The sequence below is a fragment of the Trachurus trachurus genome, assembly GCF_905171665.1.
Source record: "Trachurus trachurus genome assembly, chromosome: 15".
NCBI classification, from domain to species: domain Eukaryota; kingdom Metazoa; phylum Chordata; class Actinopteri; order Carangiformes; family Carangidae; genus Trachurus; species Trachurus trachurus.
The window spans coordinates 18,863,255-18,890,538 of NC_139906.1; the positions used below are offsets into that span (position 1 = coordinate 18,863,255).

At 40.9% G+C, this 27,284-nt stretch overlaps 1 protein-coding gene across 1 annotated transcript in view; it reads left to right on the forward strand.

The window, feature by feature from the left end:
• The window catches only part of adgrb3 (adhesion G protein-coupled receptor B3), a 110,860-nt gene that overhangs the window by 62,423 nt on the left and 21,153 nt on the right, over nt 1–27,284 (forward strand). The window contains exons 9-16 of the mRNA XM_083987937.1: nt 1,135–1,241; nt 2,390–2,584; nt 4,507–4,575; nt 7,605–7,713; nt 13,692–13,838; nt 14,846–14,921; nt 16,530–16,632; nt 17,205–17,248. Of these exons, the coding sequence (XP_083844063.1) occupies nt 1,135–1,241; nt 2,390–2,584; nt 4,507–4,575; nt 7,605–7,713; nt 13,692–13,838; nt 14,846–14,921; nt 16,530–16,632; nt 17,205–17,248 (850 nt within the window). The remainder of the gene's footprint in view (nt 1–1,134; nt 1,242–2,389; nt 2,585–4,506; nt 4,576–7,604; nt 7,714–13,691; nt 13,839–14,845; nt 14,922–16,529; nt 16,633–17,204; nt 17,249–27,284) is intronic.

A 27,284-nucleotide genomic window follows, 5' to 3' on the forward strand; every position in this document is an offset into this window, starting at 1 on the left:
AAACATGATGAGTGCAAATGAGATTTTTTAATTTTTTAATTAATTTTTTTTTCTGACGTTCATCACAGAAGGAAGTAAATAAAACCTCCCTGGTTGAAGGCAGTTTGGAGGGAGACAAATGCTCAGCACAGTGTAAAGCAATGGGCCGCTCCTGTTGCCCTCTGGGTTGTCTCATTGTGCTGCATGGGCGCTCCTGGCATATAGCGATGTTTTGTGTGCACTCGTGTCTTCACCAGGTAGTAGCAGTGAAGAAGGTGGGTGTAGGAGGTGTGGTTTTGATCTCTCTCTGTCTGTGTGTGTTAGTGTGTAAAAAAAAACAGAGAGAGAAAGAGAGAGAGAGAGGGAGAGAACAAGAGATAGCGATGGGTTTATCTGAAGCACGGATGCCAGGGGAAATGTTTTGTACTGTGGGAGTTTTCCTCAGGATGTCAAGCACCTGTGTTGGAGCGGTGGGGTGATGTGTGAAGTGCACTCCACCAGGTCGACAGCTGGGAAGGTGTGATGTTGGACCCCTATGTAGGATGTGTATGGGGATGTGGGTGGATATTGGGAGGTTCTGCTATTTCGGGATCACTGTTTAAATGCCTGACAGCTATCACAGCTGAGCTGCTGCACGCCTGAGTAAGCCACTGGAACTCCTATTAATACGCCACACAGTGCATATATTAAAAAGCCTCTGTCTGTTGCTTATAATATAAAACCAGTTGTTCAAATAGAGCAGAACTCCCCCCCTCCTTTCTTTCCCTCTCTCCCTCTTTCAAAGACGTGCCTCAAATCCACTGCAAAATGTAGCGGGTGACATCAGATTTGTTGGCGACACATGAGCAACAGAAATGGACAAAAAAAAAGGAAAAATAGAAGTCTGTCATGAAAATAATTGATGTCTCTGTCCTCCTCCTCTTTCCTGTCCTTCCCCCTCATCCTGTATCCAACTCCCTCCACCTCCATCTGCCTTTCTTTTTGGCTCTCTTTTGGTCTTAATCCCACCACCCACCAACCCCACCTCTCCGCTCTCTCTGCCTGCATCCACCCTCATCTCCCCTCTCATCCCTCCCTCCCTCCCTCCCTCCCTCCCTCCCTCCCTCCCTCCCTCCCTCCTCTCCAAATCTGTCGCTGTCTCTACCTCCTCTACAGGCACCACTAGTCGACGCTGCTCTTTGGATCACCGTGGTATGGCCTTCTGGGAGCAGCCCAGCTATGCTCGATGCATAACAAATGAATTCAGATACTTGCAGCAATCAGTAGGTGCAAAGTCAGCTCCCTCTCACAGCCTCTGTTTCCAATGCATCATAAATTACATCCCCAGCGTCTCGTCCCCCCCCCACACACCCCCCCGCTCCCTATTCTCATCACAGTGTAGCCAAAGATTAACCACTTTCAATAGAGGAGCAAATTGAAACACTGATTTTGCCATTTTTGTCTTTGTAATGAATGGTCATAGTCAAGTCCTTAAACAGTTTGAGTAAGTGTTTCTGGCATGTTCTCATCTGTGTTTGTCTTTGTTCATTTACTCGAGTCCCCCGAAAAGAGGAGAAACAAATTACAACAGTTGTTGATACTGTGAAGAACATGTTGTACTTTTGTACTTTTTCTAACTAACTGCCAATGCTCACTTGCACTTTACTGCCTTTCTCAATTGCATCTGATAATATAATGAATTACTGCCACAGAAAACTGCAAATTCTAAACAAGCACAGCACCAGAAAGAAACCAGCTACAAAACAACAAAGCAGGGAAACTGTCAGCAGTCTTCTGCTAAATACAATCAGTTGTCTTTGGCTAAAAGAACAGGTGTGAATTGATGTGAACTCATCCCTTTTTTCACTGCACGGCAAGATGAGACATTTCAATTGTAAAAAAAAAAAAAAAAAAGAAGATCTTCTTTTGTTAAAGTCTGAGTAGTTTTTATTGCAGTATTTTAAATAAATTTTTCCTTTACTGTGTATGCATTTAGCCTGGATACACAACAACGCTTCCACTAGGATAGGTAATTTTGGTAACCCTCTGTCACTGTTAAAAATAAAATAATTCAGAAGAGCTGAGACGGCACATATAGCGCTGCACCTGTGAACGTGTATTTACGGACATAAACCCTGTGCAATGATGTGAGATGTCATTTCACTGTGCAATTTCTGCCTAAATGTGCGTCTTCTGCTCCAGTTAACTCTTTTATTCACATTGGCTCATTTCAAAACATCCGCAAGGCAGAATACATTTCGGCCTGGCTTAGATATAAGCGTCAAAGAAAAGGCCTTAGAGAGCAGATTCTTTCTTCCTGTTCTTTTTTTTTTCTTTTTCACTCCATTTACTCTGAATGTGTAGTTTAGCGCATATCGTACAAAGTTGTGGACATCGATGCCCCAAGTTCTCTCCTCTCCTGTTTTTGGAGGTTCAGGGGCACCTTGCTAAGGGCCAGAGGATGCTGGCCGGGGATGGGATGTCCCAGGTCACAAAGAACCTGCTGGACCTCACCCAGAGGAGGAACTTCTACGCCGGCGACCTGCTGTCTTCCGTGGAGATCCTTCGCAATGTGACAGAGACCTTCAAGAGGGCCAGCTATGAGCCGTCTTCAGATGATGTGCAAGTAAGCAGACAGTGGTTTTATCTTAACATTATAGCACAGACTTATATTCATACCCCACTGTATCTATTTAGAGAAACTAACCAACTGGATAAGGCTAACATTTGATGCATGTTAGAGAATGAAAATCAAACATTTTCTATCGTATCTGAAATAACACAAAGGCTGACAAACACATCCCATAGCTCTATTGTATTAAGATATCTCCTCCACATCCTAAACAGTTTCATCTCATCGTGTTGGGGTTGACTGCAGTCTTGATCCTCTTTATGTCAATAGGATGATGGAGATTACAGCTAAAGCTCCGCCTCCATCGCCAATAAGATAATTTGTGTCCTCGGAGCTGTGTCATTTTCAAAGACACTGCCTGAACAGTCCTAGTCACAATTTCTGAATGTTGCTGTGTGTGTGCTAAATAGAAAAAGAAGTAATTGGTTGCTTGAGTTAATGAAAAACCAAATTCTCTGTTATAGTTTGTGTGTGACTTTCTAATCTTTCTTAGAGTGGTTTTGTTGTTATTGTTCTGCTGTCGAGATATGAGCAATAGGGCCAGAACATTAGAAAGGTATCAGCCATTTTCTGTGTGAAAGTATGAATAATCTCTCCTTTTAATAATGTGAAAGTTCAGTTGGCTTTAAAGTCCCATAAAAGAATAGAGTATCTGCTGACTAATAAGCTTTTCAATATATTGAATATGAAATTTTACTCATATTGTTAGGTGTTATACAGATCTCCTGCTCTGAAGGAGAGGAAATGAAAAAAGGCCCATGAAATAAGAATAAAAGCACATAATGAAAGGGGGAAAAACAGGCTAACCTAGAGTGAAATCCCATCCAGTGATGCCAGACATGCATCACTTTTAGAGCTGCGGTATCATTTGAATATAATTGAATTTAAGTGGCTTTTACTTCAGGTTAGGATGTAGGTAATGAAATCACCAAAATGTTCAACTCACTTAATTATAAACTTCCAACACGCGGTGGCATTTGAACAACAAAATGTCAGCCAGGGATGTTCGTTTCTGTAGTTTGCTGCTGGTTTCATGCACATTTGTCACATTTATCCACCAGACGTCAGGTGCACGGTCTGCCGCTAATATTCTGCAGGAATAAAAAAACCCAAATGTGGCCGGCCATGGATGGACAACCCAGGTCCCATTTAGTCATTTTCCCCTACAATGGGAAAAAAGAAAAAATCTAAAGAGATGAGGAAAGCATCCCGTCTCCGGTTATTATGAGAGCTGTATAGTGTGTGTGGGCAGACAGGAGAGCAGTCAGCCAGCCCACCCCCTCCTTGTGTCTCTGCGCTAATGCAGTGTTAAAGTGGGCACATTACCACCAGAGGGAGCATAAGCATTCAAGTAGAAAACAAGATAGCCTGTGTCAAGAGAGAGAGCCACTCCCTCAGGCACATTGTAGACCAGACGAAATAACAAGGCTAAAGATCAGACAGGGGTCCTATTACTACTGCAGGCATGCACCCCAAGCAGCCCCTGCTTTCCGCTGCTGAAGAAGACAATCCACACAGCTGCTCAGCCATTCCCTTTCATCTTTTTTTTTTTTTTTTTCCCTGATTGTAGCCCGTGCCTCTCTCCTCTAGCATTAAGTGCTTGCTGCAAGCTGCAGGGGTTCAAGGTGTATTTTTGTCAGGGCTGATCCACATATTGCATCTTTTCCTCTAATCATTCACCATCATGGCTTCAGAGGCAAATTTCCTGTTGCTGCCGAGCCCTGCAGGGAACGTCATTATTCCTTTATGGAAGTCCCTGATTTCCCGCGATCAGAAATGTCAGTATGTTATCCATAAAAGTCATTCCTGAGTGCGTCGTGTTTATCTGTCACGGTTTAAAAAGCATCTCGCTGCAGTGTGCCTGTAATACTTGTGTGTGGGTGTGTTATGTATTTCCCCTTTCATCATCTCCACAGAACTTCTTTCAAATCATCAGCAACCTCTTGGAGGAGGAAAATAAGGAGAAATGGGAAGATGCACAAAAGGTAGGCATATGGCAGTGCACTTAGTAAATAATTCAAGTTTCTGCATGAATGTTTTGTGCCTCAAAAAATCATCTTAGAGCTCGTCTCGCAGCTGCTCCGTCAGAACAGCGGAGATAAAGGAAAAGTCAGCTTAGTGTTGAGATAATGTTTTCCTTACACATATCATTGCGAGAGGGTCATTTAGCTGGAGTGACATCTGGCCTCATTTGGAGAGCCAGTTCCTCAGACCTCCACTTGGTGGCAGCAGCACTGCCACAGAGAGTGCCCAAGCATCACCACCACTGCAGGACTCATTTCCTCCTGCAACACATTGTTTCTCGCGGCTGATACAGATCATGGCAACCACTGTGATTAGACCATTACTTAAGCTGAACTTTAGAGTAGAGACAAACAGTTTAGACATTTTATTGCTTGTAGCACAGCGGCAGAGTCTCTTATTACCTGCCTGTCGTTGTACGGCAGCTCCATCATACGGTGCAGCAGTATTTTGTAGTAAAAACAAAACACACAGTCATATTCCATATAAATGTAGGAGCAACAAGCATGACAGCGCTGCAGTCTAATGCACTGTAGATCAAAATCTAAGAAGGGAACAGTTCATTTTCCCCGACCCTGTGTTTATCCATAGAGATTGGCTTGGGGCTATGTCCTCTGTTGGACATGTCTCTCAGCTTGAGAGGTGGCATCTCCCGTTTTCAAAACTGCCACTGGTGTCTGAGACAACCCCCGAATCCCGAAGTCGTGCACATCCAGACTCTGACAGAGATACCATCTGTGATGACTGCACGTCTGCAGAGGGCATCTGCTCTGCTGTCACCTTCACTGGCAAATTGACTTAAATTAGGTATCACCTGCGCTGACACATGACTGAGGTGGGTGTCTTAAAATCAGTCAGATCTCTTTTTTGTCGCCGTTTCGCCACGCATGACTTCAAGTCAGATGGTAGAGGGAAATGCAGGCAGTTCAAACTCTGCCAGGAGTGCCAGTCCTGGCTGTCTCTGCAGGCAGTAATTAGGTGTTTACTCACTGCAGCTTTAGTTTGGCAGGCCCCAAAGGTAGGTTGTCGGTGAGAGGGGGCCTCACAAATGAGCCGTTTCGTCAGTAAGAATGCGTCAGAGACGGAGACAGACAGATCAGAGGAAATATGGAAATGGGAGAAGTTGTCTCTTTGATTGAGCACCCAGAAGAGATATGTGACACGCTTAATTATTTCTGTAGTTATTAATGCGCCTGTCCGAGGAGTGCTGCTTCAGTCCTGGCTCTCCACCAAGTGGACACCGGCTAAGCGACGTCGTCTTCTGATTTCAACAGACGACGCTTTGACTACTCAGTTCTCGAATTTTCTCACTTGCTGGCTTTTTCTTGCATTAATGAGTGTTCTGAGCTCATGTTTCCACAGCACCCACACACACCACACGCTGTGGACATTCAAAACGCTCAGATGAAACACCTCACTATGAGGTTTTTTACTGGCTGTGGAATTGGCTCTGTGCAGAGATCACTATATATTCACCTCCTGTCACTGTTACCATGGCAAGGAAAGGAAGAGCTCTGTCTACAGAACCTCCACTGCAGCCATTTCCCTCCGCTGCCTTCACATCTCATGGTTGCCATGGAGACCAGCAGAATGAGCATGACTGCACCGTGCGTCAGATATGCCGGAAGGGGCGATGTGATGTGCTTTTCTCCCCCCCACTATGGCTTTCACTCTGCTGTGTCAGAGGCTCTCAACTTCAGCATCACTGATTCCCTGGCTTTTGCGGCACATGTAGACGCATGTGCGAACACACAGGCCACAAGGTGTTACCGAGGGGAGGGGGGAAGGAGGGGGGCACCTGCCTCAGGTATGAATAGCAACCCCGAGTGAGGTGTTAATTGCTAAATGCCACTCAAAGGCCTTTGTAATTGCCTGAAATCAACATTGTGCACTCACACATTTGTTGGAGTCCTGCAATAATATTTGGTGTAATGTGGCACATTTCTCTCACAGACATTTTGAAATGTTGTCACAGCATTGTTCTGTGTAGCTGCCGGTACTTTGTGAAAGTGGCAAATGTGTCGGAGTGTGGCACATGACACAGCCACACACTCCTACAATCAGCGTCTCACAATCTCCAGGCAAAAGACAGAACCCCACCCCCCACCCCCTCTCGAATCAAAGCTTCTTATTAAATTTGACCCATCGCCACAAGATTGGCAGACAGGACAGTGGTCCAGTCTCTTGGAGCTTCAGTTATTGAATTAGCCAGCCTTTGATTTATCGACATGGAGGAATATAGCTGAGCAGACAGCAGTGTCCACTGGTCGAGCCGTGGAGCTGACCATGGTGCTGAACCCCATGCCTCTGCATTTTCTCACTGAGCACTGAAGTCCATGAAGCGGCACATGAGCTCAGGCAATCACCCTTGACTTGGCCGAGGCGTCGAGAAGAGAAGCCAACCAGCAACGACCATGTCTGCAGAGCCGCTGGTTCTAGCTCTGATGTTGATGTCACATTGATGATTCAATAAGGGCTCCAACTACCTGCCCATTATTCTCCTGATGAACCGATTAATCATTTGATCCACAAAGTATCACAAACTAACGAACAGTGCCCATCAAATTTCCCCCAGAATTCAAGGCTGCATGTTCAAATAGCTTTTTGTCCAACCAACAATCTAATCTGTTGGCTGTGTATTGCACTTTTGCCTGAGGCAAATTCCCCCCTCAGGGACAATAAAGTACTTCTAAATTTCTCTTCCTCCGCCAGGTTTTCTTTATTTTTGCCTCAGCTATAATAAGTTTAAAGCTTTTCATGTACTTTACAAGTTTATACACTTGAGCAGATGTAGAAATTACATAACATTATTCAAAACTTTTATATCTGTGGTGTTTTTCTAATATGTATTCACAATGATCTGCTTTTTAGTTTATGGTGCCCCACACATCTATCCTCCCAGTAATACCATTCTCTGCTGCATTTGTGAAATCATGTCATGGCAGCAATGTTGAAATTGAAAGTGTCTCGTTTCTTTTTTAATCTTGTCCAGATCTATCCGGGAGCAGTGGAGCTCATGCAGGTCATAGAGGAATTCATCCACATCGTTGGACTGGGCATGAAGGATTTTCACAATGCCTATTTGATGACTGGGAACTTGGGTAAGAATCAGCCCACTTTACCTCCCTGACCTTGTTTTACCATTTATTTCTGCTTGACATGGACACATAATCCCTGTGCTCTGCTGACTCTTCGTGTCAATTTCCCCACCATCATTAATTTGGGATAAATGGCGCGTGGTGAGGGTGGGGGAGTAAAATTACTGCAAATCAATAATGTTAATTAAAACTGAGCTTGTGGTCTTAATGTGCTAAATTCCTATGAAAACACTTAACACCCAATCCAATATCAAGAGCGTGCGGTGGAGAAACCCTTATGAGAAGAGAGCTCCTCTTAACTAGAGCTAAGAAAAAGTTCAAGATATTTTGTATTCTAGTAGTATTTTATATTTTAAATTAATTACAGTTAAATACAATTTGAAAGGTATGTTTTTAAAGGAATTTAAGGAGCAAAAAAGTGGTTCTTGTTTATTAGACACTTTATATTCATCAATGCTTTTAAAATGTATGGCACATCTGAATGTGTTGTGTTGCACAGTATTGCAGTCCTTTCAGAAAGATGTGATTAGCAGCATTCCCTAAAGCATGTTGGGTAGAAGTGCAGCAGCATAAAAAAAAGATGCTTGTCAGTTTCTTGGGAGATTAGCAGTCATGGAAAAAATATTGTCAGAGTGTCTGATAAAAGGCTATACAATTGGAAGTGAAATTACAAGTTATTCTTTGCAGCTGTAATGAGCTTTTTTTCTGCGCCACTGATTGTGGTCCAGATTATAACTCCCCATCTTTGAAAAAAGAAAGTCTCTGGATATGAGCAATATTTCTCTTCCCTAATGTTCTCATGGGTTCTTTTAGCTTCTGTCGCACAGCTTCTTGGATGATCTGAGGTCTCTGTGGCATTTCATTTCTTACTCAGCCATAAATGGTGTCTTACTGGAATGGAATAATAGAACTGTGGTCTTGATTTATTCATGCTAGCGAATGAGAGCGTGTACAGCGGAGCTGGTAGGCAATTCCTCCGATGGAGGGAAGTATCTTCCTCGTATTCTTTACAATAGCTAACATTTGACCCAGTTCTAGCAAGCACTCAGTTTATGGTATATGATTTCCATAATGATGAATACTGTCGGTAGCCCACGGAATAGCATACAAAACATGGCGCAATGAATGCGGCCATCAAAATACCATTATGAAACACCATGAGAGGCAAATTAAGTAATGGACACTTAGAAATAAGACTTGAATGCATTTCGTAATTCCAAGAAGGCATTAATGACTTCTTTCACAGATGTTATAATACTTCTGTGCCCTTCCTCTATTTATACACGTCCTCCAATTTGGCCTAATGGTTGTCATCCAATCTCACTGGCACTGGCCTACTCTTAATGCTTGAAAAGGCCATTAACACATGACCCTTGCTTTATAGACAATATACAGTCTATACTGCGAAGCACACTTCAAGTTGTCGTTGTCGGTGAAATGTTTTGTCCTGACTTGTACAAATTGCTTGAACTGCAGTGTAGTTTGACTTTTATTCTATACGTCAGCCGTATGACTCTGTTGCCTACGCTCAAATATGTGGAACCATGGATTAAGACCGTCCAATGTGACAGAACCTTTTGTTTTGTTTTTTAAAACATGGAGCAATGATGCAACATAGCTCTATATGAGTCATTGCATGTTTTACTTGTTGGCTGTTCTCTTTGCATTACATCATTTTCACATTTTAGTAGATTTTTTTTCATTTCATTGGTTTCAGTTGATTTTATATAATATGAAAATTAACTTGCAGAAATTTGACACAAGCAGTACCCCACAGAGAACACAACCTCATGCTTATTTCCATCACAGTAATGACATATTGTTGTGTGCGATGCTGCATTTAATGAGGCATCAATTTGAAAATTGATTTGACTGAATTGGAAACTCTTTCCCATCACTGTATAACAACAACCGTGTAATCTTGACACAAATAATAGAAGACAAAATGCAAATTGTGACAGATAACATGCACATTTATTTGTATGTTTGCACTGAAATAATGGAAAACTCTGGATGCCTGTAAAATATTGTGCTATTATATATTAGTGATTTTTAATAAGTGGGCTACAACACAGAGAATCATCAGAGGAGTGAACTCTGTTTCACTACCAGGTCTTTTCACAAACGACTCTTATTTATGTGATGAGGAAACTCATATTTTCAGCATATTTTAAGTCTGTGGCAAAACTTTCATGCACTAGAATACATTAAAAACTGACATATTCAATATTGATCCTATAAGATTTAAGGTTTCAGGCTCAGATTTGAGTCTGAGCATTTCAGATTATTCCTTTAGGTTTGATTAGTCATTCATTTTTTTTTTTTTTTTTTTTTTTTTTTTTTTTAACCTTTATTTAACCAGGAATAATCCCATTGAGATTCAGAATCTCTTTTGCAAGGGGGTCCTGGCCAAGAAAGCAGCACAGTACATCCACATTTAAACATCAACAAAACAAACATAAAAACAGCTAAAACAATAACAGCAAATCGCATCAATACATTATAATCACCAGCTGCGTTCGGTGAGAGAACATGTGCATTCAGTAGTTAAATAGTCCTTGATCCTATCATTAAGAAGTTAAGAAGTTCATTAAGAACAAAAAAAGCCTCCAGTTGTCTTTTTGCCTGTTACAACTCTCCAGGCGTGACTGAAATAACTTCCTGATTGCTCCATGTACCTTGGTTATAAGTGATCTTCAGTATTACTCATAAAACTAATTCAGAATTCACAAAATTGGTAAATCTCTGAAGTTTAAAGTTGGAAGTTTTAGTGCCTTCTCATCTCTAACAGTGGTATGTAGCACCCTGTACGTTTTCACCCCATTAACAGGATTAATGTGTAGTCAGAGGAACTTTTTATTATTTCCTCTTCTTTAGTAGCTCACAGAAAGGGACTGAGCATGAATCTTCAACATAATTTTAGGCCATCAAAGTACTGCTGTGAGGTTTATACATTAAGTAATAAGGGGGAATAAAGTCCACATTATTTTCCATCAAATTCTTTAGGAACTCACATGAACCTGAGTAAATAATGCTGGGGAAATGCAGCATCATTACCATTTTGGTGATGCGGAAACCGAAGCAAGCAGATTTCTCAAGGAGTTTTTTTTTTTTTTTTTTTTCGAAAATCTTAGCACGGAGACTGAGGGGCTGTTTGGCTTTTTGAGTAGTTATTAGAAGTATGTAGCAGTAATGAGCTGCCTCTGGCTAGAATCAACCAAAAATACTCAGTGGATGCTGGTGGAAAAATATTAAAGGTCTTGTTGGGAGAATTTTCTTTAGTGCACGAAACGACTACATGCATTACCTGTATGTTGTAAATGTCAGAAGAAATTGCTGCTGTCCATGTTTTATTCAATTTTGCTGCGAGAAAGACTATATGTGGCCAGAAAAAACAAGCGAATTGAAGTAAAATGTGACAAAATTTCACACATTTTTAATGCACATCCTGTATTTGGAAAATGACTCCATATACCAGTTTCTGTTTTTGATAATACATGACTAATTATTTTACCCTTGGACCAACACAAGCTTTAGTTGCCAGTCACACAGTTATTTCAGCTCACACTACAGAGCCTGGTGCTGTGGCTTTTGATTAAAGGAATGGAAAGTTTTGTGGATCCATCGGTGGAATCCAAGTGGGGAGCATCTGGCTGAGTAAGATATTGCGGCATTATTTCGTCACTAATTTATGGCAGCCTCCTGACACTTAGATAAATACTGGCTGTCACCAGTGCATCGTCCTCTGTCCTCCTACTTTTAGTCAAATAACCTTGATTGCAAAAGGCTCTCCACTCTGGCAACTCGCTCTCTCTCCTTGCAGGCAAATACTTGGAGGACAAAGTGAAGCTCGGGACATGTTAGAAATTAAATTAAACACCACTTTGAAGGTGGAATACATCATGCACTTTTGACACCTTTGTTCTAGCTGTCTGTTGTGAGGCTACACTTCATGGTCGAGAGAATGTTTTGACTTTAATCGTGATTAATTGCAGTCACGCACACACAAAATGGCTGCAAATGCTCATTGATTAATGTTTTGTGCAAAATGTTTATGTTGTCTGACTTCAGCAGTTAAGTTAATGCTGAGCTTCTCATGAACACATTCAGATGTAATCAGCATCGCTATGATTCCCTCTTATGAAAATGAGCCGTATACAGAATTTTCTCAGTGCACTTAATCGGTGTTCAGAAGCATCACAATGCTAAACGATCGCTTCATTTATTTATTTTTGCTGTCTGGCTCCATCAGGCAAGTGCAAAGCCCCATTTACCTGCAGAATTACCCAGAACTCTGAAAGACAGCCTCCCTAGCACCCTGTTGTGTGTCACAGCGTGCCTTTTGACTAAAGCTATCAACACTAACACGCACACACACACACGCACACTGCCCACTGCTGCTCCCAGCATCTGGTGCTGTTGTGAACAGGCGTCTTTGCAAATGGCGGGTCTCGTGGCGCTCTGTGATTTCAAGCCCGCCACTTGATCACAGAAGACACACCTTCACCGTCACAGATTTCACTCAAAACATGGAGCCTTTCCAGGATTCAAATTGTATTACTGGCAGAGCACAAGGAACAATGGAGCTTGTGCATCAATAGTAGGATTAGCCTCAGATTCCCCTCACTGAAGCACCACCTGACTGGGATGGGATGTGATACCAGGTAGAGAACAGTACAGCTTTATCCTCCCCTTGTAATGCTGAGGCCTTTTCAGCTGATCCTGTGTGTTTTCCTTGTCATTGCCTTAGTGTATGGACTGGCCTTTTATGGCACCTCATCAGGGAGGTGAGAAGGGGAAAGAGTGATTAAGGAGATTACTTGTCTAGCAGCTGTCATATGCCAGTGGAAGCACTGATGGTCCACAGAGTGGTAAATGTGTACATGGATGCTTAAAGAGTCCAATTTCTTATTCATTCTTTGACATATACTGTATGTCCACATACACAATTTTATTTGAAAAGATAAAAGTACTAGGAGTTGAAACTAAATGCATTCATACATTGCTAGATGTTGTTTAGAGATGCTCAGTTTGGCAGAGGTGACATGGCAGGCTGTTTTGAATTTAGGTCACAGGACCACTCCTTTATTAATATTTGGATCACAGATTGTGTCTTAAAAGAGTGAAGTAGACTATACCTCTGTGGAGAATTCACAGCTAGCAAAAAAAAAGCTCTGTCAGAAGACTTTTAGAGCGTAAACTGAGTGTAGCTAGAGCAGCAGAGGGAAACTTTCCAACTGTTACAAACCTGGAATCTTACTGTGACGAAAACACTCATTTAGTATCCTTTCCAAACTTGACTCAAATGCATCAGTGTTGCTAATGCTACATAGCATTATCAGCTGTTTAGCCTAAATAGGCTCACAAACATTTCCCTATAGAAACATTTATTAGTTACACATCAAACTTAATTCCTTTACTCACCAACATCTGTCAACAGCTGTTCTGTTCTTGTATTGGCCTTAATGCTAACAAGCTAGCTGTGGCTAATCTGGCCATTCCCCATAGCGATCCACTGACAATCTACCATGAAGACAAAGCTGAGAGGGCGTGCTATAACTTCCTGTATTATAAAGACAAAGACAAAAAACTTAAAAACTCACTAATGACTGTTGCTTGACAAGAATTTCAATTGTTGGCAGAGCCAGGCTAGCTTCCAGTTTCTACTGTTTCTCAAAATGTTGACAGCTGAAATCAAAGTTGTCTTGTTAGTCTTTTCTATTTAGTGGTATTTTGCATTAAACAAAATAACTTAGCATGGAAACACATAGATAATGAGATGCAAAAAAGAAAGAATAAATAAATAAATAAACAAGAAAATTCATTATTCTCATGTGACAGATGTTTTCATTACAGGGTGCCCTTTCATAAATGTGTCTGGGATGATTCCCCATGTGACCATCTGCTGACTTATAAATACTCCCAAGTGTATTGATCATCCAATATATTTCTTCATTGGTCTGTTTGTTTGAATTCCACAGTGGCCAGCATCCAGAGACTTCCTGCAGTGTCTGTGATGACTGACATCAACTTCCCCATGAAGGGTCGTAAAGGCATGGTTGACTGGGCCAGAAACTCTGAAGATAAAGTAGTCATCCCAAAGGGCCTCTTTGTTTCCCAGTCAGCAGGTATGTGACTGAATATATTTCACAGAGCCGTCATGCTTCTACTCAGACACATCTCTCCTCACAGCTCTGAGTCACATGAGCAGACTTCACATGCAAACATTATTTATCGTAAAATATAGGCTACGTGTGAAGTTCATTTCTGTTTAAAATCAGCAGAAACATTTCAGCATCTGCAGAGGAAGCTGTTGTAGATGAATGCATAGTGAATGCATTAGGATGGATTCAGTGGTCGCTGCTGAGGAACAGAAAATAAAAATCTTGACATCTCAGCAAAAGCTGAATGATTTGAGGTGAATTGCTTTGAAAACAATAAGACGTTCACACAGGCACATCAATCTTGTGCAGTAGGTCTTTTACTTAAATATTTTATGCTACACCACTTCTCGTTTTTGGAAAAAGTGAGGAAATGCTACAAGCCTTTGAACAAAGCCACTTTGCTTGCCTGTGCTTGTTCGGTCACTGAGTTTTCCATCGACTCAGCATCCTTTCACACAGCGCCAGTTGCCACTGTATATCCAGAGCCAGACAATTTGGTTAATTGGTGTGATCAGTCTTATCTGGAATATATCAAAGATAACAAAACAAGGGATTGATTTGGAATCTGTGCCATGCTCCTAATCCCAGCCACTCTAATTTGGACAATGTAAGACGCTGATTCTATAGAAGACTTTAGCACTTCTCTCTCTGGAGTCGACAAAGTCTGTTGCAAAAAGTTGCAGAAAGTACTGTTTGTCAAAAAAAATCTTTATTTGTCAAAGTGTTATTGGCAGATAATGTATTGGCACCACAGACTTGCAAGTTTACGTAAGCCAAGTGTTACTCTCAATTACAACTGCCATGAATTATGAATGCCATGTTATTGGAATAAAAACTGGAAAGAATCAAATATATAAGTAAGAACATTTTGAATATTTATTTTTTAACATAAAATCTGGTAACAATGTCCAATAACACTATAAGAAAATGTTTGACAATCGTGTTAATTAATGCTTTATTTTCTCCTTTAGATATGGAAGGATCACCAGTCTTCATTTTAGGAACAGTTCTTTACAAGACTCTTGGACTCATGCTGCCTTCACCAAAGTAAGCACAGTATATTATCTTGTCTGTATTTTCTGGTCTGCTGGCAAGAAGAAATATGAGACTGATTTAATCTTTGGAAGCAGCAGAGGTGTCCATTTTTATTCAAAATAGTACTGTAGATCAAGTTTTTAAAGCAGACTGTGCCTGCCTCCTGTGTCTCTGAAACACTCCACTGTACTGTAAAGGCATGAAATTAAAAGTTTCACACAGGAACAAAGACAAACTCTAATTGCTATGCTGCCATTGTTGTATTTTTTAAACCTTCATATAAAGCTGACAATTTTGAGATTTCTTTCAGTTGGTAATTCTTCTTATTTGGTCATTACTGCTAACGAAGGGCTGCTCTTTTCAATGCATTTTCAAGAACTCTAGTTTTAGAAAAAGAAAAATGTTACTGTAATCTGGCATATATAGTTATTTGATGATGACATTAGTGCTTGGAAAAAGCAGTGGGATGTCCCAAACAAACACCTGTCAGACACCAATCAACAAGTCCCTGGCACAAATGTCCCAAGGACGGAGCGGTCAGCCCAGGATTGGCCGGGCCAGCTGTCGCAGGTGGAGCAGCAGTACTCTGTGTACATGCGAAGCTCACTCTCTCTTGGTGGATAACTGAGCATCCATTTGCCAGATTTTAGGCTTGCGAAGCTTCAAATAAGAAAGTAACTTTCATGCCAGTAAATGTCAGGAGTGTCTCAGTGCACTCAGTGTGGGGAATTGAAGAACCTCCTTATTGATTTCCAGTTTAGAATAAGTTCAAAAAACTGACTCATATCACATGAAAAAGTCCCAAAGAAAATGTTCTCAGCTCAAGTGGTGCCTTTAGGACACGGGGGCTGCTGCAGTCTCACCTCTACTCCCTTTATGAGGTTGACAGTTTTCTTCCTTGTTGTAAGTGCTCATGGATTTCAGCTTCTAATAAGAATATTCTGTCAACCACACAATAGCAGGAGATGGTTTCTGAAGCAGGACTCGACTGCCAGGTTTTAAAAAGCGTAGGATATAAAGAGACAGTCGCGTTCAGTTCAGGTGAGCCTTTGATTTGCACTCTCTGATTCCAGGTCTGCTTGGATGTTTTGAACAAGTGGCAAGCATCCCATACAGCTGCTTTGACATCTAATGGACAGCCCCTTTAAACCTGCCTGTTATTGAGCGTGTGATGTTAGGGTTAGCATTCAGCACAAGAGAAAACACATCAGACTAAGAAGAAGCTAGTTTAAGAATTAATTTGAACTTGCACCACACATTTTAGATAACCACATTAACCAACGGAGGGGAAGTTTAATTCAAAATATGTGCACAAAATCTTCTCAGAAACCCCAAGTTTTTTGTACTAACGTTCCGATCCCATGTGAGACTTACAGTACTGAGTCTGCATTCAAATCTAATCCTAAAGTGTTAATGCATCTTTACACAAAATAAAAAATATATTGAATTTAACATTTAGGATGCTAACATAGCTAAGTTGATGTATGAAAGAGGAGCCTCTGCTTTACCACACGGTCTCAGAGCGAAATAGGTTGTTCCATGTTTGACATGTGTGAACAACATCCAAGATATTAGATTTGTTTTTCTAACATTTTATTTTGGCGTCTCTGTTTGACTCAGGAACCACACAGTTGTGAACTCCAAGGTCATCGCTGTGACTGTGAGACCCGAGCCCAGGGTGACGGAGTCCCACATGGAGATTGAATTGGCTCACCTGGCAAATGTAAGCACCGCAGTCACTCCTGTCCTGTCTGACATCTTCATACTGACAACACCAAATAAAAAAAATCATCTTTTCACCCTTGAACATTGCTTTTCATGTCAGTTTCGCCATAAAAGATGAAAGGTTGCCCTCTCGGCACTGCCAAAAAAAAAGAGTTCTTTATCTGTTGACTGGCTGTTCTATGACAATGACCAGTGCACATATTATCTCCCATTAGCCAGCACACAATGGCAGTTAATTGGCTCGATAATTAATTTGCAAGCACCCGGGTATCAGGAGCGTGCACTGCAGTCAGATAATTACAAGGACAAACCCTTTTATGATCCAGGCCTTTCTTTCATTCTTCTTGGATATAAAATGTATGTTAGTCTGAATGGGTGTGTATGTGTGTGTGTATGCGTGATTGGGTAATATACACTTCAAATGATGGTTTCTATGTGATCCATGAATTTCATTTCCAACATCTACATAGCATGACAAATATGCAGTTGGTTTATAATGATTGGGATGATAATGATGATCAATTGTCATCATAATTTAGCAAACCTCTTTGTTCTTTCTCTGCCCTCCAGGGAACAATGCACCCATACTGTGCACTGTGGGACAGCAGCATAATGTAAGTGGGCATGCACTTTATTTTTGTAACTTAACATAAAGGTAATAATATTGTTTTGCCCAAATGTTGTGGCATTTATGTTCTGAAATTAGAGTGATGTGCATTATCCCTTTTCTGTCTGCAAAAGCTGAGCTCTAAATGCAGCACACTGGATGATGTTTTTTTGCATATGTGTTGATTGGAACCAGTGGTAATTCAGTTTGTGGAGTCCTCTGTGTCACCGAGTTCACTGGATGTTGTCATGGTTTCGCCCAGACCCTCAGCTCGATATGAGTCACTCATGAGTCATACATTCACTCCTATAGCACAGTTATGGACATACGTACGTGCGTACGGCTCAGCTCCCCTATATGGAATATTAAATGAAGGACAAATTAGTAGTATGTGTTGGTTTCAGCAGACCTATTTCTCCTCTGAATGTTAATAAGGAATCTTCCAGAGATACAAACAGGCCAGACAGTCTCCTGCTCGAGGTGCTTAAGCAGTCCAGCAGTCATAAATACTGCAGAATTATATAACATGATCGGGGAGATAAATAAAGACCACTGACAACAACATTTGAGCATCGAGAAAGTTCTTGTATCGGATCATGTGGTACTGTACTGTAGCATGTACTCATTAATCTGTCCACACCCGACACATTTACACACCTCATTAATACTTTTCTTAAACTTGACTCGGCTGCCTGATGCATAACCTTTGAAGTTTGGCTTGTTTTTGCCAGAGTCTGGAGTTGTGATGCTTGTCACCTTGTTTGCAGTGGAATGATTTTTGTTTTTTGCAGAGTTAACATTTGACAGCAATGTTCTTGTTATGGTGTCACTCGTTAAAAACCAAAGTTGTTGGAGCATTTCCTCCCAGAGAAAGTCAGCTTTTGTTGCCGTGTTGGAGTAAAGCCTGTTTGCTGCCTCAGCTGGGAAGCGAGTGTTCGCTAATCACACCCAAAAATGGGAATAATAGCTAATCGCTATAAATGATTTATGAGATATAAGCCTTAAAATTTTGATTATAGCAAACCCTACTTGTGTTACTTTTTATACCCAGCGGTTTTTGAGCAATATCTATTATGTATTTGCCTTATGTAATTGTCTCCATATAGCAGTTTTAATTGTTAGTGGAAGGGTCACTCTCCCTGTGTGGGATTCAAATTGTGTACCCATGCAGAGGACTGACAGGGGACGATGCATGTGTGTGCACTGGAGCAGGTGCAGAAGACAAACGCTGGTGCTTTGCATGTCACGTGCACTAATGTGTGAGAACACATGTGGTGTCAGACGACAATGTGCTGAAGCCTCTCGTGCTTTGTTTGGGTGTGCTGTAAACAGACACAGGGAGTTGCTCTCCTTCTGTTGCATTTCTGACAAAGTACAGTAGCTGCTCAAGGCATGTTTGCTTCCCCCAGTGGTCGATTTGTGTGTGTGTGTGTGTTTTTTTTCTTCTTTTTTTTAAAACCCAACTCAAGGACCTGTGTTATTAAAAGCTACTCGTTGTTGCCACTAGCAACCAGAACTAGAGTCTTTACCTTTACAACTTCATATTCTGCTATTAACAAGATATTACAGCGTGGCTTCTTATAACACAGTCCTGCCTATTGAAATAGATAGTCAAGGTCTATTCTGTGTTATACACTTATTCATTGATTTCATGTGAAGTTGAATGAGTCGAGGAGATGTATTATATATATGTTTTGTTTCGGTTTTGCTGTATTTATGGGAAGCCTAACAACGGCTGTGGGTGAACTAGCTTTGGCAACAGCTAACTTTGAACTAGCATGTGAATTGTGCATGGTCTGTCCTCTATCATGGTATTTGAGGGCAACTGGTCTATTTTTGAACAGCAAAGATACAACTGGGACAACTGTGCTCCATTCTCTTTCTCTGACTTTCACATACCAAGTGTTTAATATCAGCATTTTTCCTGTTTTACACTAAGTCAGTTTTAATCAGAGCACCACTGAATGCCTCCATGGTATGATTATCTTGTTCATTTCAAACAGTTGGCTCGTCCTATTACAGAGTAGCAGCCACTCTCAGGACTCATTGAGGGGGTAATAAACCATCTGTCAGCCATGTTGGCTCAAACCAAATGAGAGTGCTCACTGTAACAATTAGCAGAATGAAAATGTTGTTCACAAGTGGAGAGCTGTGTCCTTTGTGTTTGCCGTCGCACTGACTCGTTGTGGTCCAGACACAGAACATGAGAGAGAGAGAACTGAGCCGAACGCTGGAGGCAACTACAGTGAAGCTGCGAGGCTGAGGCAGCTGCCACACCTGAGTCTCTGCTGTTTTATTTTCACCACAGGGGTGGCATAAATATTCTTATGTGACAACACAAGGAAGAGAACATACTGTTCATCATGATATAATCCATACATACATGCATACAAACACACATGCACATATGCGTCGGGACTGTGCATCTATGCTTGGCCTGTTTTTCTGCTGAGAAAAATGACTGGGGGAATTTTGTATAAGATGCTATTAAATCTTAACTGCAAAACTCGAAAAAATGTTATTTAGCAAAAGGGTGGTTTGAATCAATTACAGACCCTGCAGAGGTTTATCGTGTACATTATATTAATTGTTTTCTAATAAATTAAAGTTTGGTTTTAAAATTAGATGTATTACAATTACTTTATTGAGTGAAAATCAGCTTCCAAAACAACTCAGAAAAACAGTGACTTTGCATAACACTGGGCAGTTCTTTCTCAGCTTTGAGTAGCTGGTATGAGGGGAAAAAATAATAATAATTGTGTGTTTGTTTTTGACTGCATGATCCATAATTGCATATGGTACTGTTTGTATAATATTATACGCTCATTTCTGCAAGGTTACTTGCATAACCACTTTTGTTTTCCATATATTTGAATACATTTTGCCTTTACATTTCATACTTTTAGAAAGTTCAATGATGAATCCAGAACTTTTAAATTATGTCATTTGTAGATATTGCATAAGTAAAGGATCTCAGTAAATCTTCCGCCACTGATAATTTGCGATATTAAAAAGAAGAAAAAGAACATATTTTTCATTTCAGATATTGGAACAGAAATCAGTCTTGACAGCATAATTACTTCCCAAGTAATTTTCTTATTCTTTGCAAGTAAAATAAGCAAAATTACTCACCTGTCATTGCTGCTGCTGCTGTCAGTTTAATGACATGTGTGTCCTGGGATCGTCATGTTTTGACTCACTGCGGACCTCAGAGAACTGTAGAAGAGTCTGCAGCACCTCAGTGGCCACCTTTTACTGGATGCTTCCTTGTTTTTACACTGTCATGAGTTGGTTAACTGTTTTTCATTGTTTTTCAAGTGCATTTTGGGGCTTTTTCATGCCTTTATTTGTACAGTCGAGAGAGACAGGAAATGAGGAGGCAGAGAGGGGGAATGACACGCAGGAAAGGGCTGCGGCTCAACCTACTGCGCCACTCAGCGCTCCCTTTTCATTGTTTTTTATAACAATCGCAATTAAAGTCTAAACTAAAAAATTTTAATGTAAAAATGTAATTAATTGCAGTAAAGAGATGATAAGAGAAAAATATAAATAAATGCGCTGATATGCAACTCTGTGTTGTGGACAAAAATAACAAAAAAAAATACTGGAGCATCCAGAGAGCCAAAATATGTTTTTCATTTACTCTAGCTCCACAGCACCAAATGTAAACAGGCCAGATGCATGCACTTTTATTACTCTTTCAAAATGTCAATATTTTCATCTTTCAAACAAGCCTGAAATTACCAATATCCCACTACTGTGCCAGGGGAAAAATGAAATGCAACCAAGTGATTTCTAGGTCAGTAATCTGACCTGTTGTGTTCAGAAATTTAAAAAAAAATCCAGTCCTGCTTGCACCCAGATGAAAACAGCACCAAGGCAGCTATTCGGATATTTACACCGGCATGGGACACCCAATGGCTCCCTGAGCATCTTGTTACTTTACAGGAAATACTACAAAAACTGTTGCAAGGTGCTGTTTAATAATGAAGTGCCATACACCTTATTAAACACCATCAGGAACAAGACCCAGGGGGACTGAGCTTCGACTCCCATGTGAAATCAAATGCTGATACTCATGCATATACACTGACTTATTATTCAGTTTTCGGTCAGCTTTAGGCAACAGAACTAGTTTGTTTAGGAAAAGATCAGACTTTGAATGATCTTCTACTGTATGTGACTCATTGAAGTTGTCCAGAGGAGCCTAAAGTCAAGGTGAAATTAGCCACATCATCCATCAACCCAATTAATAGCATAACAATAGCAAATAGCATTGTTAACTATGGACACCTTGCTGCTAATTGAATGTAAATATTACATCTAATACCTAAACATTTCATCAAAATGTCATAAAAATGTTGTGTTATTGTGAGTCCAGCGTGTGTTGAAACCTGATAAGATTCCAGCCTGTCTGAGCTCAGTACTCGTTGTTCTTTAAATGGCTCCGAAAGATTAATTAATCTCATTTTCAGCGCTGTAATCACTTGTATAAATCCCAGCTCTTTGGTTATTCCACACTGCCACTAAACTTGTAGAAGAAGAAAATTACAGGATGACATTACAAGCCAGCTCTTTCCTTTTGGCATTCTCCTGCAATTAGATGATTTTTAAATCCTCTGAATCTTTGTAAAGCAGCATGTGGAAAGCCATATGATCGTCTTTTCCGACTCTATAATCACAGATGTTTTAGCATTCCCTTGTTGATAATCCAGCAGAGTCTTGTTGAGGCCAGACGTTAAGCTGAAAGGGACAACCTCCACCACTGAGGACCTGTACTGTAGATCCTGAAACTGCTTGCCACATCAGGATTAACAGCATCTCAACCCTTCCTTGAAACATCTTTCAAACCCAGGATTTTCACCGACTGCTGCGTTTACTGCACCTCATTTTCACTTTTCCCAGATTTATTTCCCCTTATTTAATCTCATTGCTCCCTCTGCAAAGCAATGTGGAGGTAATAAATTATGTCACATTGCGTTTGCACAGTAACCAAACAGATCCATATCTTTATGGCCAAACATGTGTAATACATTTGTCATAGCTGCAGTTGGAAACAATGTGCTGTGACTCTGCAGATTGAATAATTGTTCCTTTTAAAGTCACACAGTTTCTACCAGGGTAAATTGAATTAAATAACAATGTACGGCTCAGACACCATGCAGGGCTAAGTAGTTTACTGATGTGTTTAATTGTAGTGTTTTAAATAATACAAGTCGTAAATATTATAAAGTCTTCTTAAATGAGTGGACAATAACAACAACAAACTATTGAAAGATAATTTCATAACAGAAGAAAGCCTGCTGATTAAAAACAAAGAAACTTTTAATTTTCAAACCTTTGTCTTACCGTACCTTAGTTTATAATTGAAAAAGGTTGCAATGCTTCGTTTACTAATGAAATACCTAAATGCAGTTGTTGTATCTCAGATTATCTAGTGCTATACAGTTCATACTGTTACCAGTGGAATGAGAGCCTGTTAATCATTTACATGCCAAGGCAGGTGAAGCAGCTGTCGCAGTTTTAGGTTCTAGAAACATCTGGAGATCCTGGATCTGAGCCAAACAGGCCGCACTAAACACTGCAGACTGAGGCAAAGCCTAACAACCAGGAGAAACCTCTGCTGCGAGCTGTATCTCCTAGTTTAAGCAGAAACAAGAATCCAGTCCGACTCTGAAGTGCAGTCACATATTACATTGGTTAGAAGTCACTACACTTTATGTGGACTCACACAATTGAAACTGAGCGGCCGAGTTCTGCAGCCACCCCTGACCTGGTTTTACACATAACGTTACACCCTGTGACAAGTCAGGGGGATTTCAGTATAAACATTACACACAGTAATGTACAGCGCATTAATGTTAGAATAGAGAAAGAGAGAAGTGTATTTTATTCATGAACATTTATTTGTGAATTATTAATGTCATTTTAATGCTATGCGTGTGAAGCTGGAGTCACATTATAATTAATAACAACAATTGTCTCCACTTTGATTCTTTTAATCTACTGCTGAAGTTTAAAGCTGCTTAAGAAGTTTGACAAGTTGTGTAAACAGTAGATTCACCTGCAGCTGGTGATAATAATACTGAGAATTTGCATCTCCTCAGATTTATCTTTCACTTGAACTTCCATCTTTGTAATTCTGTTGAGAGAGATCTCTAATGGGTTCCTTCCTTTGACGTCAAGCCTCTTTGACATTTTCATATCTGGGGTTAGCAGTTGTCAAACTTTTTCACATCATAGACGCTCGAACAGAAACGTTTGCTCCACGGATTTAATCAGATTGAGTCCCAGGGACCCTTTTATTGTTTTTTGCTCAGTTTTGAATGGAATCTGCCCACACTGCAGATGAGAAGATAACGACGAGAGCCCTGCACTCTTTGTTTCTGGTGGACTGAGTTTGTTTTCAATCAGGACCTCTGGTTGTCCACTTCACAGTGATCTCTGCTTTAGTGAGAAACAATGTCGCCGGGAAGCAGAAGCACAATGCAAGTGATTTTTACAATAATTCCAAGCTTTGCTCCAGCATGGACTCGTGACGTCCACTAAACATTTAGTAGCTGACAGCAGGAGTGTGTTTGTGTGAGGGAACATTCCATGTGAATTGTGGTAAATCACATGTAAACCTCTGAGACTCTGCTTGAACTGCCACTATTGTGTCACTCCTTTTCAAAGCGTTTGTCCCACTCAGGATTAATAAGATCTTCCTTGCTACATAAAAATAGACACTCTCCTTTTTATTCAGTTAACGCACACAGCGTGGCCCGCAAGCTAATATAAATTGCCCGTCATCAAGAGATCCAAGATGGATGGAATATTTTCCCAGCATTGCCCCCACCCTCCTCCGCCTGTCATTGTGTGTCAGTCTTTCAAGACTTTATAAAATTGCTTGAAGTGCACACTCTCTAAGCCTCCAGCCCAGTGTCTGGATAATCTAATGTGGGCATGCCAGGAATTTAAAGAGGTTTTTGAATGGTTATCCCTCATCCCAGGGAAACTATGTGGTGAGCAAATCAGTTTTTTCTTTTTGTTTTTTTTTTCAGTAATGACTGATGTGTGAGGACAATGCAGGCTGAGAGGTTCCAACCCAGTCTGGTCATTTAGTCTATAAAGCCGCGCCATCGTCTTCATGAGGTTACAGAGCTCCACTGTTTGACTCTAAAGGCCACTTCTCTGATATTTGGATAAGTTATGGGTTTAGTAATAAGATCTCTATGGCTGGAGGAACTCAATCTGTCAAAGTTAAGCAAGGAACACAAACCCAATAGATTTTTAGTCTCTGCCTAGTGCCTACCCCTGCTTCAGTTAGACGCATAGCTTTAAATACTGGATGCGCCTCAAGCTTTGTTGACTTTCTATGTCACTCCACACTGTCACTTATCTTGACATGGAAATATGTTAAAATTGGGGCACGATCAAATTCTGTCACAAATCTCGATCCAGGAAGTTTGAACAAAAACTTGTCAAATCCATCACGGCAAGGTTGGGAAGTGGTCAACAATCATAACAGTCATGCCATCAGTCTCACAGTGGTTAACATCAACACTGACACTTTCTCCCGGGGATATTTTATATTCTAGGGCCACCAAGCCCCCCCCCCTGCTCCTTCCCCCGATAAGGTCAGACAACACATCAAACATGGCGTTCATAAATCCCCAGTCTGGGATGTTCTCCTGTCAGCATCTCCCACAGGCACAGGCGAGAGGCAAACATCTAACAAGTCAGAAAAGTTAGAAACAGATCATCATGTTGTAGACTGGATCCTCACTGGGGGAGCGCTGGATTCATTGCAGTGTTATCAAGAAGTACAGGCATCACACGTGCCATCAGTCATGTCACAACAAGAAATGTGTGTCGGTGAGAGGGTTTAACAGTCATGTTTTGAGAGTGCAGCAGCAGCACCACAGTGAAGAGTGATCTCAAGTGGGCAGCTGTGTGAAGGACGGGACTCTTGTAGGCTATGTCACCCAGAGACCTCAGCATGGCCACTATGAAATGGTGTTTTCCCTTTTTTTATTTTTTATAAACCTTTTGAAGCCATGGCACAATTAAATGTTGTTTCCTGTCATGGCCGTCCTCCCTAGTAGCTGTAGTTTTAAAGAACGTAGCTACAGCCTGCAGCTTCTTACTTGGCTCAGGCTCAGTGAACAGCAGTTGTTTTTTCTGGCAAAAAACAATTTTAATCTACGTTCAGAACTGGAAGCTCACAAGCTAGTCAGACACATCTACTAACAAGAATCTGCATAAAAAATAACAGACCAAAATATCGCTTAGAGTGAAGCTTAATTCTGCACCATTTTCTGCTCCTGCAGGTGTAGCCACTAAAAACTAAAACTCCAACAATCAGTGCATTGCTTTGAGCTGCAACATGTTTTTTTTCTTTATCAGTGACTGGAGGTCATACAGTCCTGTAAAGCTTTATGTTAGCAGTCCTTTCCCAGTTAACCATGCTCCTATTGTGCTACTAAACTGGGGGTCTTTATTGCGCCCACAGGTGCCTCATTGTAGCCACCCTTGTGACTGCCAGCTGTTCTCTCTATATATACTTATTGCTTTCATTTGGCTTCTAAGGGGAAACTAAATAAATGCAAAATTACCATCAAGTATAAATTGTTGCAGAACATTTCTAACATTACAATGCCATCTAAAACATTAATGGAGGCTCTTGTAGTATCCATATTGTTCAATGTAGATCAATACCTCACACCTGTGAGCACCTGTTTGCTGCAGACTTTACTTTTATTCATTATTGTGAAATGTCAGTGTTTGAACCTTCCTATATGAAGCTGTTGGATAAATCCTTGAAATATTTGGTCAGCAGAACTGCAAATCCATTATATTCTGAATCTGATGTGATTCAGGAGTCCAGCAGTTTCTCCTGACTAATATTTCCTCTACCACCTTCAGAGGTAATGGGCTTTGTAAGGTTACCTCTGTAATGACTGCATATTAACGGCTACTTTTTACACTGCATTTACTTTCCTTAGTTCATATTTATACTAATGGCATTTTTCCTAATGAGCTGTTTTTCATTTGTAATTTGCTGAAGCATCGTGAGTGTGCCCCACTGTAAGATATATGCTGGCTGCAGTGCATGCAAAGCAAAAACATGCATCAGTTATATGCACAAAACAGTCAAAGCTCAGTTAAGAAACAGGAGATGGAGGGGGCAAGGAAATATGGTTAAGCTTCTTTTATTGTTTTATGACTGTGCACAGACAGCCCAGAGTTGTGGTTGGCCCTGGTTGGACATTTGCAAACTGGCTCCACAGTTCCCCTTCCAGGAATGATAAATATTGCTGCCATATTGATCAAATGACAAAGCAGGATTGCCTCACACAGCAAGAGGCCGCTTGGCCCCACAAATCAACTGCTATGAGCTTTATATCGCGCTAAATCAGAGGTATGAATCTTGTTTGTTTTGAAATGAGCAGGGATGAAGGGAATAGGAAGACAGTAAGGTGTCTTACAGGACAACAGGTGCTTGCTGGAAGCGTTTGTGCCACGAATCTTAATATCACATCATGTGTTGCGGCAAAAAAAAAAAAAAAGGAGAATAAAAAGGCTGCGCTCCGATCACGATCCTGATCAATTTGTGGTGTCAAAGTTTCACCTGAGATATATAATCAATAAGGATGATTCTTGTGCAGAAAGAAAAAACGAGTGGGAGCGAATGACAAATGGAAGAGAGGCGCTCCTTTCATTTCACCTACTAGTGGTGTGAAGTGGGGAACTGGCTGCAACCATTCGCGCTGCTTCCGCGGGGTGGTATTAGTTCTGCAGTGTTTTTTTTCTTTCTAAAGCGGTTCCACACCGAGGAGCGACAACTCTTCTCTAAAAAATGGTTTTCAGGAATCACCCCAAAACATCATTTATTCCCGCTATATCATCAGACCTGCAGGACAATAAACAGATCCTGCGACAGCGTGCGTTGATTTTTTCATTGTATCAGCCTCCCCCTCTCACGCCAGCAGAGAGGAACAGAGTATCAGTCTGATGCTGTCCACCGTTTCCAGGGTGAAAATCCCCCTAAGGAAGCATTC